The 17,018-nt window shown below is 35.2% G+C and overlaps 1 protein-coding gene across 1 annotated transcript; it reads left to right on the top strand.

Annotated features, from left to right (window-relative positions):
* The first annotated feature begins 500 nt into the window (after window positions 1-500).
* LOC128018286 (neuropeptide Y receptor type 1-like) lies at window positions 501-12,654 on the top strand. The gene is made up of 2 exons (XM_052603706.1): window positions 501-743; window positions 10,747-12,654. Exon 2 carries the CDS (start codon window positions 10,933-10,935, stop codon window positions 12,070-12,072), a length of 1,140 nt encoding a protein of 379 aa, XP_052459666.1. The 5' UTR covers window positions 501-743; window positions 10,747-10,932; the 3' UTR covers window positions 12,073-12,654.
* The last annotated feature ends 4,364 nt before the right edge of the window (window positions 12,655-17,018 follow it).

Genomic DNA, 17,018 nt, shown 5'->3' with positions numbered 1-17,018 from the left:
TGTGGGGGATATTTTCTTGGCAAACTTTGGGCCTCTTAGTAACAACTGAGCATTGTTTAAATGCCACAGCCTACCTGAGTATTGTTTCTGTCCATGTCCATCCCTTTATGACTACAGTGTACCCATCTTCTGATGGCTACTTTCACAGGATAATGCACCATGTTACAAAGCTCAAATCATTTTGACAATGAGTTCACTTTACTCAAATGGCCTCCACAGTCACCAGATCTCAATCCAGAGGAGCTTTGGGATGTGGTGGAACAAGAGATTCACATCATGGATGTGCATCCCACAAATCTGCAGCGACTACGTGATGCTATCATGTCAATATGGACCAAAATATTTTATTTTTATTTTATTTTATTTTATTTTATTTTAGTTTCCTTACTGGGATTACACACTGTGTGGTTTGTGACTGAAGGCTGCAGTGTAAAAAGAAGGTCTTGAAAAGAATGCAATAGGGTAATTTTTAATACCTATTATTATTTATTGCATGTCGGTCTCTGGAACCCCAAACATTAAGGGAGTGAAGTCAGTTTCAACAGATAGACAGCCGCGAGACCATGTGCGAGCGACCCTCGCGCGCTCTGTTTCTGAAGGACCTCCTTCTTGCGCCGCAGGTTTGGTTGATAAACCTCAGCTCCTCAAACCACCAGTTACTCCTGACCAGGGGAGAACAGCACATCTGAGAGCGTCGTGTCGAGCTACAGTCACGGAGACGGGATCCGCGCCTGTCACACACGGTAAGATGCGCCTGAGCAGAGTTTCACAGATGCGTGTCAATGAAGGGAACTTACCGAGACACTTCGCGTCTTCGTTTCATGAAATCATCTCTATATCCTGTCATTATGAATTCAGCCTCGCTCATTAACTGATGCAGAGCCACTAAAAGGTCTTACATACTTTTATTAATCGACATGACGTTGGAGAATCCGATGATGTTCAGATTAGATCAGATCAAATCTGTTCCCTGGTCAGTTCTGTCCGTGATCTTATGGTTAAAAAAAGCATCGCTATTCTATTCTATTCTATTCTATTCTATTCTATTCTATTCTATTCTATTCTACGTTCTGATACATTCTTCTTTGTTCTGTTCTATTCTGTTCAATTCTATTCTTCTGTTGTTTTTCTTTTATTCCTGTAGACAAATTCAAATGTTATGCTGTTTTCTTATTCTATTCTATTCTATTCTATTCTATTCTATTCTATTCTATTCTATTCTACGTTCTGATACATTCTTCTTTGTTCTGTTCTATTCTGTTCAATTCTATTCTTCTGTTGTTTTTCTTTTATTCCTGTAGACAAATTCAAATGTTATGCTGTTTTCTTATTCTATTCTATTCTATTCTATTCTATTCTATTCTATTCTATTCTATTCTATTCTATTCTATTGCCCTGTTGTGTTGTTCCATATGATATTTCTTAATGAGTGTGCGTGCATGAGTGTGTGCGTGCGTGCGTGCTTGTGCGTGTTGCAAGACAGATGAAGTTACTTGTACTGGAGCATTTAATCTGAAACTTTAATACACAACATTTATTTATGCATGCTTGTTTATCATATTTCAGATATGCATATTAGGGATATTAGCGAAGCGTGGTGATTAAATGAATTTGATTTGCTTAATTTATACATCACCTCATTTTCACTCAAGCAAGCAAAGAAACCCTAAATCTCCATCCACCAGGATGTGCTACAGTCACATAGCCATTATTCATGCTTTCGCATTTATTATGGTGAAAATATCTTTTCATCTCAAGCTAATGGCTCTTTCAGTGCGAGCCAGCCTCTTAACACGAGTGCTCGGCTGTTAAAAAAAACACCCCAACGAGTGAATACTCAAAGTCATTTCCACCATGTGAATTTTATGAGTGCTTGATATTCATAACTGGCTAGCTGTCCTCTTCATGATTGGGCTGTGTTTCCCTTCAGAGCTGTTTCTCACCTCCCTAACAGCCCGAGGTATCGAAGACAGACGCAATAACTGATGCATTAAAAGCTTTGATTCTCATACTCAGTCTTTACACTCGCTGGAGAAATGGGCAATGAGCAAGCACTGCATTTTCACACTCAATTCTATTCATTATCGCCTGCCAAAGACACGAAAACTAAAGATACCTGTTACATAAGAGGTATGCAGTTATAAATAGTGCAAAAAAGGAACAAATGTAAGTTGTGATTGTGTGGAAAGCGGGGTCAGATCAACTTCAGCAAGGTTTCACAGTGAACATTTTCTATTGTTTGCTTATTTCTACAGATACTGATTTTAGAGGCCTTAACAGACAACATTTCATTAAAACAGATGCCAAGATATATTTTCTCATTTGATGTTGTACATCTGTTACTGTGATCTTATAGTCTCAGAGTGTCAGATTCATAAGTCATCTCAACATTGCTAAAAATAGCATATGCGTTTGTTCTTGATTGCATTTTAAGTTTTAGTTTCCTGTTCTTCATAGGTTTTTTTTTTACTGCTAAACAGTTTGTCTGACTTGATATGATGCAGCCATCAATTTGACTTTTTGACAATTTGACCATCCATTTGACTGATTAATTGCTTGAGGATTGAAAAAATGGGTATTGGTTGAATGGAGAAGCAGTAGGGGTTTCACTCTCAAAATGAGGTCTATTAGCATGTCTTATACCACTTTATCTCTGCAAAAATGTCTAAAAGATGGTGTAAATGTCTGACAGTGAGATGGCTGATAGAGTTCAGGCGCAGTATCTTTGACACATTCAGCTGATGGATGCCTCTCTGATCTAAAACTAGTTTGTTTCTCTTGCCCTTATAATAGCGCAGGAAGATTTGAGAAGGAGCACAGCACAAACTTCCTTCGGGAGAGAAAGTGTCTTTTAGAAAAAATCTTAACATTTATTTGCTTCTCATTTAAACACTAAATAATAACAACTGATTATAATAAACAAAGGCATAAAGTACATTTAAATAAATTTGATTAAACAAAAACATTTGATTAAATGAAATAAATAACATTTACGTTAAATTTTCTTTAAATAAAAAATGTATAAAAGCAAATAAGTATTTTTATTACCTTTTTATTAGTATATTTTTATTATTTTATTAAATAAATAAAAACTACATAAGTAAAATAAATAAAAATAAATAAATATGAATACATTTTGATTTAAATAAATACACAACACTTTTAGTGGAAACAAATTCAATAACGTAATCAGATTAAATATTTGGTACATTTTAAACATATTTATAATTTTTAAAAAAATCACTGTATTAATGAGGATCATAATATTTGATATTTGAAAAAAATACAATTCATTATAATAAATAAATACATAAATTACATTTAAATTAATTTGATTAAACTGATACAATTTAAAAAGTTGTACATAATCTTTAATATTGCATTAATTTAATAAATATATTTTGTATTTATGATGTTTTATCAATTTGTTATTCATTTTACTTATGTAACTTAAGTATTCAATGAAATTATTTAATATATGTTCTTTTTATTATTATTTTAAAAGAATACTTCTTCATCACGTTAACTTCTCTTTGTGTCAAATTGGTCTTAAACCTAATCCAGGATCTAAAGGACAAAATCCCAGATGTTTAAAGCGGTGTAAGGTTTTCGAACCCCACTGTTTAGTAAATCTCCTGCTGTTTTTCTTCTAAATAAATGCTCAGCATGCACAGAGAGATGTTTAAAGCTCGCTGTATTTGAATGCAAATCATTTATTTTAAAACCACTAATGAATGTCTGGCCAAACTCCGCACCATGCCACTGTTCACTAACTTTAATAAAACATGCATGTTTATGGGATGTCATCATTTGACTGTAGCACTGCAGGATGTGCCACATCTGACAGCTATCAAAGCAAACGCTCATCTTGAAACCCCCTGCTATCACAGGGTGTGTTCGCCCGTGGCGAGCTCTGTTATAAATATAGGCATGCTTTGCGTTATGCATGCTAATGCACAGGTTTCTGAAGCTCAAGTGTCACAGAGTGATGGCAAAACCTCCTTGTTTTCCAGTGCTGAATGAATAGGCAATGTCACTTTGTCTCCAAACACATTCCAGGTACTATATTATCTCATTTCAGAAAGAAAGCAATAGTTTATGGTAACTTATTACAACTACATCGAGTTTCAGTATTAATTCATTTTGCCATGAACTCACAAAGCACCTCTTAAAAATTCAGCTGATTTGCTTCTCAAGAAACATTCTGATTATTATCAATATTGAAAACAGTTGTGCTACTTAATATTTTTGTAGAAAGCCAACATTATAAGCTCACATTATTTCCATTTAACAGGTGCCTGAATGAAGGCATCAGCATGTCTGGGCTGGTCAGAACTATCTTTCCTGCCATGTTGTCTATTTGAGGATGGAGGAGTCATGGAGACTGAAATGAGAGCTCTGTGGGGATGTTGCTGAGATTTTAAACTCTGTGTGCAACCAGCGGCGCATCGTGTGCTCTTTGTCTCAGAGATCTCTGAGACAAAGAGCATCTCAGCTTCATTGCAACACACTCTCATCCATTAAGAGATTCATTGGCAGAGTCTAGCGTCCAATTGAAAACAATCAGTGTCCTTTAGAGAGGGCTGGTTAGAAATGTGGGATTGAGGAGGCAATCATGAGTTTCATTACAATTTATCAGCTGTACATGAGGCACATCTGGGCTGAGACTCTGGGACTGATTTACTGTCACTTGTAAGTTAGCTGCAATAACTTTCTGGTATATATATTAATTACACTGATGCAAGTTGTTTCTATTTAGATGAATGTCTCCATAAAGGTGCTGATGTTGTTTTTCTTAAAGGGAATGATGAAAACTGAATGATTCATTCACCCTCATGTTGTTTCAACCCTATTTTGTGTTATATTCCTGTGGAAACCAAAAGGTGAATTTTTGAAGAATCTTTAAGCTGTTCATTTCCATGCAACAAGAGACTATAGTGACCATGTCAGAGCTAAAACATCACTGTCTGGTGTAATCACAGTCTGATTAAATCACATCATTATTCACATGGTGCAGCTGATTGGTTTCTTTTACATCAGCAGCCAATGTGCTCGGGGCTTGACATTTAAATACTTGGCTTCAGAAACCCTTCACCTTCCCCAGCTCCACCTGTACAGATCTGCTACAGGGTGATTGTTATATATGGAGGTTATTTCATATATGTATATGTTATATCTCTGTCATGTATATTACCATGCAAAATTCAATGAATTTAAAGATAAATACTTTAATGACTGTTTCTTAACACACTTAAGTACACTTTAAAAAAAAAAGCACACTTTGTTATAATGTCAAATTAAACATTTTACTTTAAAGTACATTTCAAATCGTTATGATAAATGATCTTTTATCGTATTTAAAGAAGTACATTAATTTGGATGTGTTGACTAACAGACTAAAGCACATATAAACTGTAGTTTGTTATTAAATATTACATTTCAAGTTTAAGCACTTTCAATTTGACTAAATTACAAATATGTATTCACAATTACATTTAAAAAACATGACATATAAGTCTCAAAAGTAATGACAAATCTAAATTTTAGTTTATAAAATGTCATATGTCATAAATGACTATCGGTACATTTCACAGTACATTTTAACCATTATGAAATCAAAATATAATATGTGCTTAAATCCAAAATAACACTCCAAAGTTCATCTAACTGAATTTTAATTTAAATGTAACTTAGGATAAATTTATTATAAAAAACGTGATAAAGTGTCTGAAAACTTTACTTTCAGTCTGCACTTAAGTATATTCTTTTTAAAGTATATTATGTCCATTATAAGTACCCTTTTTATTTTTATGCAGAACTGTCCTTTCTTCATACAAGGGAACCGAAGACCTTTTTTAAGTTCTGCCTTATTTTTGTGACATATAATTTAAAACACAATAATTCAATAGTTCATTTTGTGATTAAGAATAAACACACTGTAATCTATCATTTCTAATCAGGCAATGAATAGAGGACACATAAATAGTCTCAGCCAACAAAAAAGTTGCTTTGGGGTCCAAACGGTACATGACTCGACAGAGGGAGAGGAATCTTGCATAACACGGCCTTACTTGTCTGGATTCAATTAAAAAAGAAAGAAAAACACAACAACCCTCCAACCATTTCAAAATGACAGTTTACAATTATAAATGATTTTGCACATAAATAAATGCACATAATCTAATGTATTATTCATTGATGGCAATCACAGCCATTATTGTCATGGTGATTATGTAATCTCTCAGGCTTTGTGCAATAATTACATCTGGCGTCTGCTGTTAAATGTCATTTGGCTGTTTGAATGCAGAATTACAGGTTAGGTTATTAATTGCTTTGAATATTCATATTGCTTATGCAATAATGAACTGCAATGTATTTACTATGATTGGCTCATTATTTTCTCAGCCAAAAGAGAGATGGGCAGAGGACAAATATATTTATTCTTATATGTAGCTGAATGTATTTGAGCTGTAAGTCTCACGTGGGTTTGAAGAAATGAGATGGGTTAAAAGCAGCAGGATTCTGCTCATTATTAGCTTCTCACCCATTGTTAAACCTTACTGGGTTATTCATCACCTGCAACTGTGTTTAAATGCAGGCTCAGTAGCTATTACTGCAAAGTCAGAGTGCTTTAAGAAATCAAGAAGCATCAGTCGAAGAAGAAAATCTGTGAGACAGATGGAGAGAAGGAGGGCAAGCGAGTGCTGCTTTAATTATCAGGTTCTCTGCTCAAATTGTTTGACAGAGAAGTATGAGTTTCCCTGATAATGGATATATGCCTTTTATGCAAATACAGTGACAAGACCTTTGGTGCAACAAGTGTGCCACTCAGTGACACAATGGTGCTGTGGAGCTCAAACCAGAAGCCTTCGAGGTACAAGCAGCACTGAGCTTTAGCCACTTTAGCCTGCAGTTCCTTAACAGTTTCATAACAACATTGTATAACCTCATGCAAGTCTGCTCCAGTTCTGTGTCTCTTTACTGGGTTAAGATATTTTATACAATACCAGTTATTATTATTATTTAGTTGGTTATTTCTATGTTCTGGCTAATAACGGATGCAAAGGCTAATATTATAAAGCTAGTATTATTATTCTAATATCAATATTTATTCTATTTATCACACCTTATTTTAAGGTTTAATTATTTTGCCTTAATAAACTACTTTGCTGCTTATTAATAAGTAGGTAGTTAAGTTTAGGATTAAGGGATTTAATATATGGTCATCTATAATAAGGCATTAACATGTCATAAGTACTAATAAACAGTCAATATGCTAGTAATATGCATACTAGTTAATAGTTAGAATTGGCCCAAAACATATATTATATATACAGAAATATATACACAATTGGATGCTCTGAAGTGAAACAACCGTGGCATTTACTAAAAGTCAATTCTTATGTTTATTGGTCTAATGGAAAATTATGGTTTCCATTTTAAAGGGATTATATTATGTTGCTAAAAAGAATATTATTTGGTGTATTTGGCGTAATGAAATGTGTTTATGTGACATCTCCTCTATGACCCCCCTTCTGAAACGCGTCGATTTTGACAAGGCTCTGAAAATCATCAGTGGCAAATCTTTTACATATCTAAACCTACATACCATGTGTCAGAAGTGCCAGACTGTCCTTGCAAAGAGTGAGGAATGGCCAGTGGCTTTTATCTTCCCACATAGTGACATAGGCATGTAGGGGCGTTAGAACAAGGTGTTTTAGGAGGGAGTTGCACAGTCTTAACTTTGGGGCGTTAGAACAAGCTTTGATAAAGATTATCTCTTTGGATTTGAGAATTTAGTCTTTGCAACTTTACAGATCTTATTTATGCACCAAGAGCTTGTAACACTCCATAGAGAAAGGACAATTTTAAACCACATAATGTGACCCCTTTAAAGCTGTTTTGTCGTGTTTAGGCAAATAACAATTGCTTTTAACATAAACTAATATATATATTTTTTAATAGGCTGATATCAGAGTGTTGATGTAAAGCGCTTTTAAATGTCTACTGCAGGTGACACAAATACAAAGCCAAAAAATGATAAACAATCTTATTACCTTTTTTTATTATTAAGGTTTAAACAAAGCCATAAACTTAGTTTGAGGAAAATAAAGAAATATGACTGTAAAAAATAGGGTTATTAAGTATTATTTTTTCAGTGGATGAATGGATGGATGTCCTAATATATATTAAGGATGACTACAATTATGTTTTCTATTAATGACTATATATCTCCTGCATTGACTAAATTGGTTTTGATACAGATGCTACACTGGTCTTACTTATATTGCCTTGATAGCAGGATGCTAAACTGAAAATTTAAAAACATTATGGCATTTTTTGGATACATGCCACGACCTGGTGAAAATTAACTCCGAGCAACACATCCAACATTTCATTGGGGAATTGTAGCTTATGTCTTATCATTGATACTTCCAAAACTTGTAACACCATCAAAGAGCAAAACATAGAACCAAAATGTTATTTTGATGTGATATTTTGTCTGTTGACTTATATACTCTTACTCTTTGATTTAAGTGCTGCCTTTGATACTGTGGGCCACAGAATTCTTATCTCACAATTTGAACAATGTGTGGTATTGAAGGTTGTGCTCTTAATTGGTTTAAGTCCTATCTGGATGATAGAGCCTTTTCTGTTTGTCTTGATGGGTTTTCTTCTTCTGTTTCTGTTTTGGATTATGGAGTCCCTCAGGGCTCCATTCTGGCTCCTGTTTTGTTCTCATTATATTTGCTTCCATTGGGTACAAATCTTTCTAAACAGGGGTTGTCATTTCACTTTATGCTTATGACCCACACAAATCTGTCTGCCCTTAAAAGCAAAAACAGATTGAGCTCATTATCAGAATGCTTATTTGATATTAAGTCTTTTTTGTGTCTTAACGAGAGCAAAACTGAGGCCATTTTGTTTCAGGTACTTGGAAATTTGAAAGGCCTGGTAGATTTCACTCTGTGAAAAACTTGGGTGTTATTTTTATGATATTTGGTAAATGGTAAATGCTGTAGTTAATAATTTTTTTTTTTCAATTAAGATTATTGTCTAAGGCTAGAATTTCTTAACATTTGCATAGTTTAAGAGAGTGATTCATGCACTCATTTCATCTAGAATTTACTATTGTAATTATTTTTATATTGGAATGAGTCCATCCAATATTAGTCATCCTCAGATAGTTCAAAACGCAGCTACAACTCAGAAATTTGATTGTACTTCCCCAATATTACACTTTTTGCACAGGCTGCCGATTTATTGTAAAAATTGTTTAAAAAATTTAGCTTTTTGTTTTTAAAGCTCTGAATGGATTAGCTCCAATATATCTTTCTGATATTTTGAATTTAAATAACTGTGCTAGATCATCAAGGTCATCTCAACAAAAGTTGCTGATGGTTTCAAGATCTAGAGTCGAGGGGTGACCAAGCTTTTTCTATTGTTGGTCCAAAATTGTAAAATAGTCTCCCTTTATCCCTAAGATTAATCTCCACAGAGTCTGAATGTAAATTACTTTTTTCTGAGGTCTACAACTGTTTTTGATATTTGAGTTTTTCAGATTGGCCTTTTTTGTAAACTCCCTTTATCATTGCTTTGCAGTCATTTTATTCTCTTTGGTCTCCTTTTTTATAGATATTTATACTTTGTCTTTTTGTACAGTACAATAGTCAATTACTGATGTTTTTTGTTGTCATTGTTTTTTTATTCTGTGTGCTACATAAGTTAAATTTGACTTGAAACACTAAAGCAACAGCGGCAGCTAAGTGGGCAGGTTACATTGTTTGTGAAGTCAAGCATTGCTAGCACAAACATATTGATTCAAGCATCATCATGTTATTTGCATTGTGTTGTCTGAATGGGATTCCTCTATAGTAGAGTTACTGAGTGTTTGCTATTATTACAATGATTGTTACAATGCACGCACACACACACACAAACACACACACTCACACACACACACTCATGCGGCTAATTCACTGTTTATTAATGCATTAATTGCATTAAAAATTAATGATGCAAGCTGCATCAAGAGTTAAAATGTATGATGCATTTGTTGCCCATGTGCAATTGCGAGTTTATATTAAAAGGTCGCTATTACCTTTTTTTATTCAGTGGCAGAAATAGTCTTCCATATAGTGGGACGGTCACAAAATGACTGCAAATTCATCTTAATTTAACAACATACACAGACTGTTTTACTGACGAGAGGTTTTAGGTTTGAGATTGTAATTAGTTTATTATGATTATCAGTTGTACAGTGAAATTAATGAAATACATGTTGTCTTTGTGCAGTTTCGTTGATTCCATAGCCTGAAATACCCAGATGGGGAAACAGTGGCAGGATTTTTTTGTAGTGTGGCCTGAGGGCTGCAGTTATTTTGTTGATTTGTCTTTCTGAGTTCTTTCTGGTATATTTTTGATTAAGTTATTTTTATTTAGTTTTTGCTAATTTGTTTATGTTACCATAACATATAGACTTTTACACTTTTATGCAAATTTTACACTTTTAATGTTTTTTGAAAGAACAGCTATTTGCATGTGTGTGTTATTGTTTTGGTTTGTTTATTTCTTACAATCATTTTTTGAAAGCTGCATTCAAAATATATCTTGAGGGAGCATGTGACCCAGTTTGAATAGGCATGATGTTTCTGAGCAGGGGAATTTCATATTGTTGTCATGTTTTGCAGCTTTTGTTATTCCTTTGATCTTGAGAGCTATTTTTTTTTATTGTTTTGTCCTCAGGTTTCCCAGATCAACACTTCTGTGCTCTTCAAGAAAACAAGATGAGACAACTTGGGAACTAAAAGAAAATTGGTCTTAGGAAGGAGCAGCCTTACGCTGGACGGTTCCACTTCATTTCCCCTACTCCCTGGAGAATAAGCCAGACAGAGCAGTCATCATTCATTTCAAGAGACACTACAGCAACTGATGGCAATGGAGCGGTCTCATCTGAACAACAGCTCTGGGTCTTGGTTATTAGAGGATCCCATCTGTCCAACCTCTCTCAGCAGCACCACTTTCCTCATCGTAGCATACAGCACCATGTTAGCAGTGGGCCTGGTGGGCAACACTTGCCTGGTTTTAGTCATCACACGACAGAAAGAGATGCGCAACGTGACCAACGTCTTCATCGTCAACCTCTCATGCTCTGATATCCTTGTTTGTTTGGTGTGTTTACCGGTCACCATTATCTACACCCTTATGGATCGATGGATTTTGGGCGAGGCTTTGTGTAAGGTGACGCCGTTCGTCCAGTGTTTGTCCGTAACGGTTTCGATTTTCTCCATGGTTCTCATCGCCTTGGAAAGACATCAGCTCATCATCCATCCCACTGGTTGGAAACCAGTCGTCAGACACTCCTACCTGGCTGTCGCGGTTATCTGGATCGTCGCATGTTTTATCTCCCTTCCGTTCCTTTCGTTCAACATCCTCACAAACTCGCCCTTCCACAACCTCAGCCTTCCCTTCAACCCCTTCAGCGATCACTTCATATGCATTGAACAATGGCCATCTGAGGGGAATCGGCTCACTTATACCACAACGCTGCTGCTGTGCCAATACTGCTTACCATTGGCGCTCATTCTCGTCTGTTATTTCCGCATATTCCTGCGTCTCAGCCACCGTAAAGACATGGTCGAAAGAGCCCGAGGTGGACGGCAGAAGAAGACCAAAGGCTCAAAGCGGGTCAATGCCATGCTAGCCTCGATTGTTGCAGCGTTCGCCCTCTGTTGGCTGCCACTGAATGTTTTCAACACGATCTTTGACTGGAACCATGAAGCGATTCCCGTCTGCCAGCACGATGCCATTTTCTCAGCTTGTCACCTCTCCGCCATGGCGTCGACTTGTGTGAACCCAGTCATCTATGGTTTCCTGAACAGTAACTTCCAGAAGGAGCTGAAATCGCTGCTCTCCAGGTGCCGCTGCTGGGGGCCGCCCGCGATTTACGAGAGTTTCCCTTTGTCCACTGTCAGTACGGGCATTACTAAGGGGTCTATCCTAAGCAATGGCTCTTCTAGCACCTATCAACCACAAAAGAACAACAGTTCGGACCAGAAAGATACCATTTAATTGGTGTCAAATGTAAGATAAGGCAATATTCCTACCTACATGTCGCACTTCTTCAAGCATTCAGAGGTGGCTTGTGAACACTGTCAGCTAATCTGAATTTGAGGTTAAGAATCCCAATTTGGACAGTGAAAATCTGTGACGTTGTTGCTAAAAGATGTCCACTTGTCTTCTTTAAACACAGAAATGGGCCATAACATATTAAGGAAAGGCTTATTGTGGCCAGGCTCTGCAGAGGAGAAGCAATGAGAGTGATCATCGCAAATTGCATTGATGTTTCAAAACCACTGCTAAAATGACTATGACCAATGAAACATGCTGGATTTGTGGCTATTATATGGTTAGTTCTCAATGGCACAGAAAGCCATTTTTACCAGTTAGAACAAGGTTCTCTCTGAGAGATGTTATGATGAAATACTGAGTGGAGGAGGCTTTTTCTTCTCGTTGTCTTTGTCCAAGGTTTTCTTGTGGAAGGTAACAGAAAAAGAATTGTACTATTTTGGTTCTTTTCACTGTTAAAGTGATAGCTCGCCTAAAAATAAATATTCTGTCATCAGTACTCATGTTGTTCCAAACCTGTGACTTCTATAGAACACAAAAGCACCATAAATGTATGATAAAACCAGTGCATATGTCTTGTGTGCTTTATTCCGAGTCTTCTGAAATCACACAACAGCCTTGGAATTTATGTCATTTTGGACTGAAAATCTTTGTGAAAGGATCAATCATAATGCCATTTTGAACCTGATCAACTTCATTGTAAACATCTAACTCAAAATAATGATTCAATCGCTAATGAACATAACAAGGTAGATGATTTCCGTCTGTTTCTCATCTAAGGCTATCGCATGGCTTCAGAAAAACATGAAATATAGCACATGATTCATATGGACCACCACTACAGTGGTTTGTTGTCTTTTTAAAGCTTGAAAGCTTCAGTCGCTGTTTGACGTAACTGCATGAAAAAGACCAGCCTTTTGTGTTTCACCAAGAAAATAAAGTCATACGAATTTGGAACAACGTGAAGGTGAGTAAGTAATTTTTAACGGTTTCTTAAAAAAAAAGTGTGGAACTAGCAATATGTGTATAACGTGTATATTTCAAAACAGATGTAATACTTATATATAATAGTTATTATGCAGCAACATTATACAAGCACATTGTGTCATTGATTAGGAGTAGAATGTCTGCTATTTCAAACTGGTACAATCATTTACACATTATTTTTTTTGTGCTGTGTGACAGGTTTAATTTGTTTAATTTGATCTGAATTTGAATCAGTATAAACACACTGTGTGGAATGGCTTTATTTGCCGAAGCTATCCAAGTAAATTAAAGAATCAGTTCCTCATTCGTACTTTCACTGGACTTTGGATCTAATCTAAACAATGTGCATGTTGCAAGCAGCATTTGTAATATATATAAATACATTAAGTCATTACATATTACATAGCAAATGCTTTTATCCAAAGCGACTTACAAATGCGGATACCAAAAGAACAACAATATGTACTGTAAGTGCAAATGTCAAGTCTCTGTTAGCCTAACACAGTACACGTAGCAAGGTATTATACGTAGCAAGGTACACACACACACACACACACACACACGCACACACACACACACACACACACACACACACACACACACACACACACACACACAAATAAAACAAGTATATAGAAAAGAGAAAAAAAACTAGAAAGCTAGTAGTTTTTTTAATTAAAAATAAGATAAATGGATGAAGTATAGAAGGGTCAAATAAAGATGGAACAGATGTGTTTTTAGTCGTTTCTTGAAGATGGACTCAGTTGCTGGGATAGAGTTGGGCAGGTCATCCCATCAGGAGGGAACAGTTAATGAAAAAGTCAGTGAAAGTGATTTTGTGCCTCTTTGAGATGCCACAATAATGCATAGTTTACTTGTGCAAGCTTCTAGAGGGAACATAAGTCTGAAGTAATGAATTTAGGTGAAGGGGTGCAGAGCCAGTGGAGGGCAGCGGGGGGAGTTGAGCCAGTTTTTAAAGTGAGCACATAGTAATCGGTGCTACTTAAATATGTATATAAATTTCAGGATTTGGTGAATCTTTACGTCCTAAAATAAACTAATTACACAATATTGTTTTCCAAATAACGAGCTAACTCTCGACTCTCGACTCTTGGCTAAAGAAGCCACACGTTAAACTGTGCCACTGATTATCCTGAAGTAAAACTGAACATTTTCACTTAATGTGACAGGGAAATACAATTTCATAAAATTTTCAATGGCCAATTTTCGTAAACAAGGCCTGTTAAAGAAAATTTACATTTCCAGAACAAAACCAAGTTTAAAACAGAACAAAATTTTAAATGTTTAAAATGAATAAAGTATAATGTAGAATAACAGTAAAATAATACATTATAATCATAAGCAGGGGTAAGCCACTGGCTCAACTTACCCCAGGACTTTTTGCTCAAATTACCCCACTCCTACCATTTTAACAAACTTGTATCATCCAGCAGTTTAGAGCTAAAATTCTAGACTCGTATTATAACCTCCTAAAGTACAGATTTGTCTGTAATTTTTCATACACTAGAAGCATGAGTCCTTGGACATACAAAAATCACTTTTTACAGTATATACTGTATATAACAAACAAGTGGCGGCTCAACTCCTCCACAAGCTCAAATAACACTCTCCCCTAGATAGATAGATAGATAGATAGATAGATAGATAGATAGATAGATAGACAGACAGACAGATAGATAGACAGACAGATAGACAGACAGACAGATAGATAGACACACACGCACGCACGCACACACACACACAGACAAGCAAGCCCAAAACAGTGTCTAATTATTACAATAAATATCTTTGAAACACTCTGCAAATGTCAGATGTCTAATAAAATTAAATATCAATCAACTTATGCAGTTTCTGATCTAGTATTCCCATCACTGATTTAGCCTTAAGTTGTTTAATCAAGATTAATTGGCCACTTAGTTTAGTATACTCTTGTGAAAAAGATGTGTGCTTAATTGTATTGAATGTGAGCTTGCAGTGTATTTAACTATATAGTATTCAGAGTAAAAGATAAAAAAAACTTCCTTGTGGATAATATATTAAAGAAAAAAAAAGGCCGCTTAAGTAAGGTTTAAAAGAGTTCACTTCCATATGTTTCTTAACACACTTAAGTGCATTTTTGCCCTTCATAATTATGTCAAATGAAAGATGTAAAGTAAATATTAAGCTTTCTTTAAATCTTTTTTTTTTTTTTTTTGTCCATGCTTTATTTTGGGTGTGTCGTCTAACATACTAAAGTACATAAAGTACTCGACTATAATTTAAACTCTTGTCTGTTATTAAATATTACATTTCAAGTTAATATATTTTAAATGTTTCTAAATTACAAGTTCATTGATTCAATATTTATTATACAATCAAATACATGACACACAAGTTTGACCATGGATGACATTAAAGTAAATTTTTTCGTTTACCAGAAATGCTTGTCAGTACATTCAACAGCACACTTTAACCATATATTTTTTTAAAAATAATAATTGGATTTATGATATTACATATAAAGATATGTTTAAGTCCTTTTTAAGCAGGTCAAAAAAGTACTAATTGCACTTAATATACATTTAAACTATATTATTTTATTTTATTGCGAATTAACTTCAGATCACATTCAGTTCACACTTAAATCTTTTAAAAGATTATTTCTGTGCTCTTGTACATATGCTAAAGTATACTTCTTTTTAACAAATTAAACATGGTTAATTATATTAATATAAATATCTTTATCATCCTTCTGTTTTTATACTGTTTCTTTTGAAATACTTGTTGCTTGCTTATTACCTACATTGTACAGCCTGCCATAACTTGCTGCTATTGTCCTGTCCCGGATGACAACCACATTCTTGCAGTTCTCCTCATAGCTGTAATTTGGTGACATAATGCCACACAAGGTGCAAAAAAGTAGTTCACTCTTAAGGTTTTGTGAAAGGACACATAGAAGACATAACAAAGACATGTCAAACCCCGACAGTCTATGGCACAAACTCATGTATTGAATGTTATAAAGTCAAAGGACCAGGTCAAGTGCATCATTTGAGACATGGCTTGAGTTCTCACTGATGATATCAAGCTTGATTTTAATCGATTATGTCCTGACTGTGTAGCTCTGTTACAGCTGAGTCCTGAGAGACACACTGCTCTTAATCATTTATTAAGAACAGCACTCATCAAAACATAGCACTGATAGCACATTATCTATAGCATTTGTTGACTTCGCACACACAAGTTTATTCTTGTTGATTGTGTTTTGCTAAAACGGTCCATGTTGGTCTTAAAGCCTGACTTGAGTGTTATATGTTTTAACTATACTAGCTTGAGTTTCTCAAAAGCATGGTCGCATAGAGAGTGAAAGGCATTAATGTGTTGCCATATAAACATATAGCCATTCACCTGGAAAAGTTAAACATTCAGCCACCATTTACACAGATATTTATGCTGTGATACAGTATATTTCAGAAGCACCAGTAGTTTTCCTCTCTCTGTTTTTCACATATTGGAAAGTCAGTTATTGCCTGGACAGCCTGCAATGTGAAGAACCCATTATATTCCAGCAATACACCTTTAGAAAATTGCTTTGAGGTATTTATGTGAATCAATACTTTTTTTTCTCATTTTCTTTTTAGCAGAGTTATTTTGCTGTGCCTGAGGTCAGCCAGCTGTTTAGCATAAAGCAAATATCTGGACTCCTCACAATAAAGATTTACAGTAGACCTGCCATAAAAACAAAGTATGCCACATATGCCAGATTTCCATTAATGAGGCTGAAATATACAGCATAAAAAACGCTGTTTATAAACCCAGTGAAGAGTGAAAATCTCCTGGACACACTGCAGGTCATAACACTATAAACCATACACAAATGTACTGTACTGCTGATCTTCTGT

Source organism: Carassius gibelio, chromosome A8 (assembly GCF_023724105.1).
Source record: "Carassius gibelio isolate Cgi1373 ecotype wild population from Czech Republic chromosome A8, carGib1.2-hapl.c, whole genome shotgun sequence".
In the NCBI taxonomy this organism is placed as follows: domain Eukaryota; kingdom Metazoa; phylum Chordata; class Actinopteri; order Cypriniformes; family Cyprinidae; genus Carassius; species Carassius gibelio.
This window is presented reverse-complemented; position numbering and strand designations above follow the sequence as displayed.

Bases quoted from the DNA above. Each gene is read 5' to 3' on its own strand.
- LOC128018286 (XM_052603706.1), top strand. From the start codon at position 10,933: ATGGCAATGGAGCGGTCTCATCTGAACAACAGCTCTGGGTCTTGGTTA.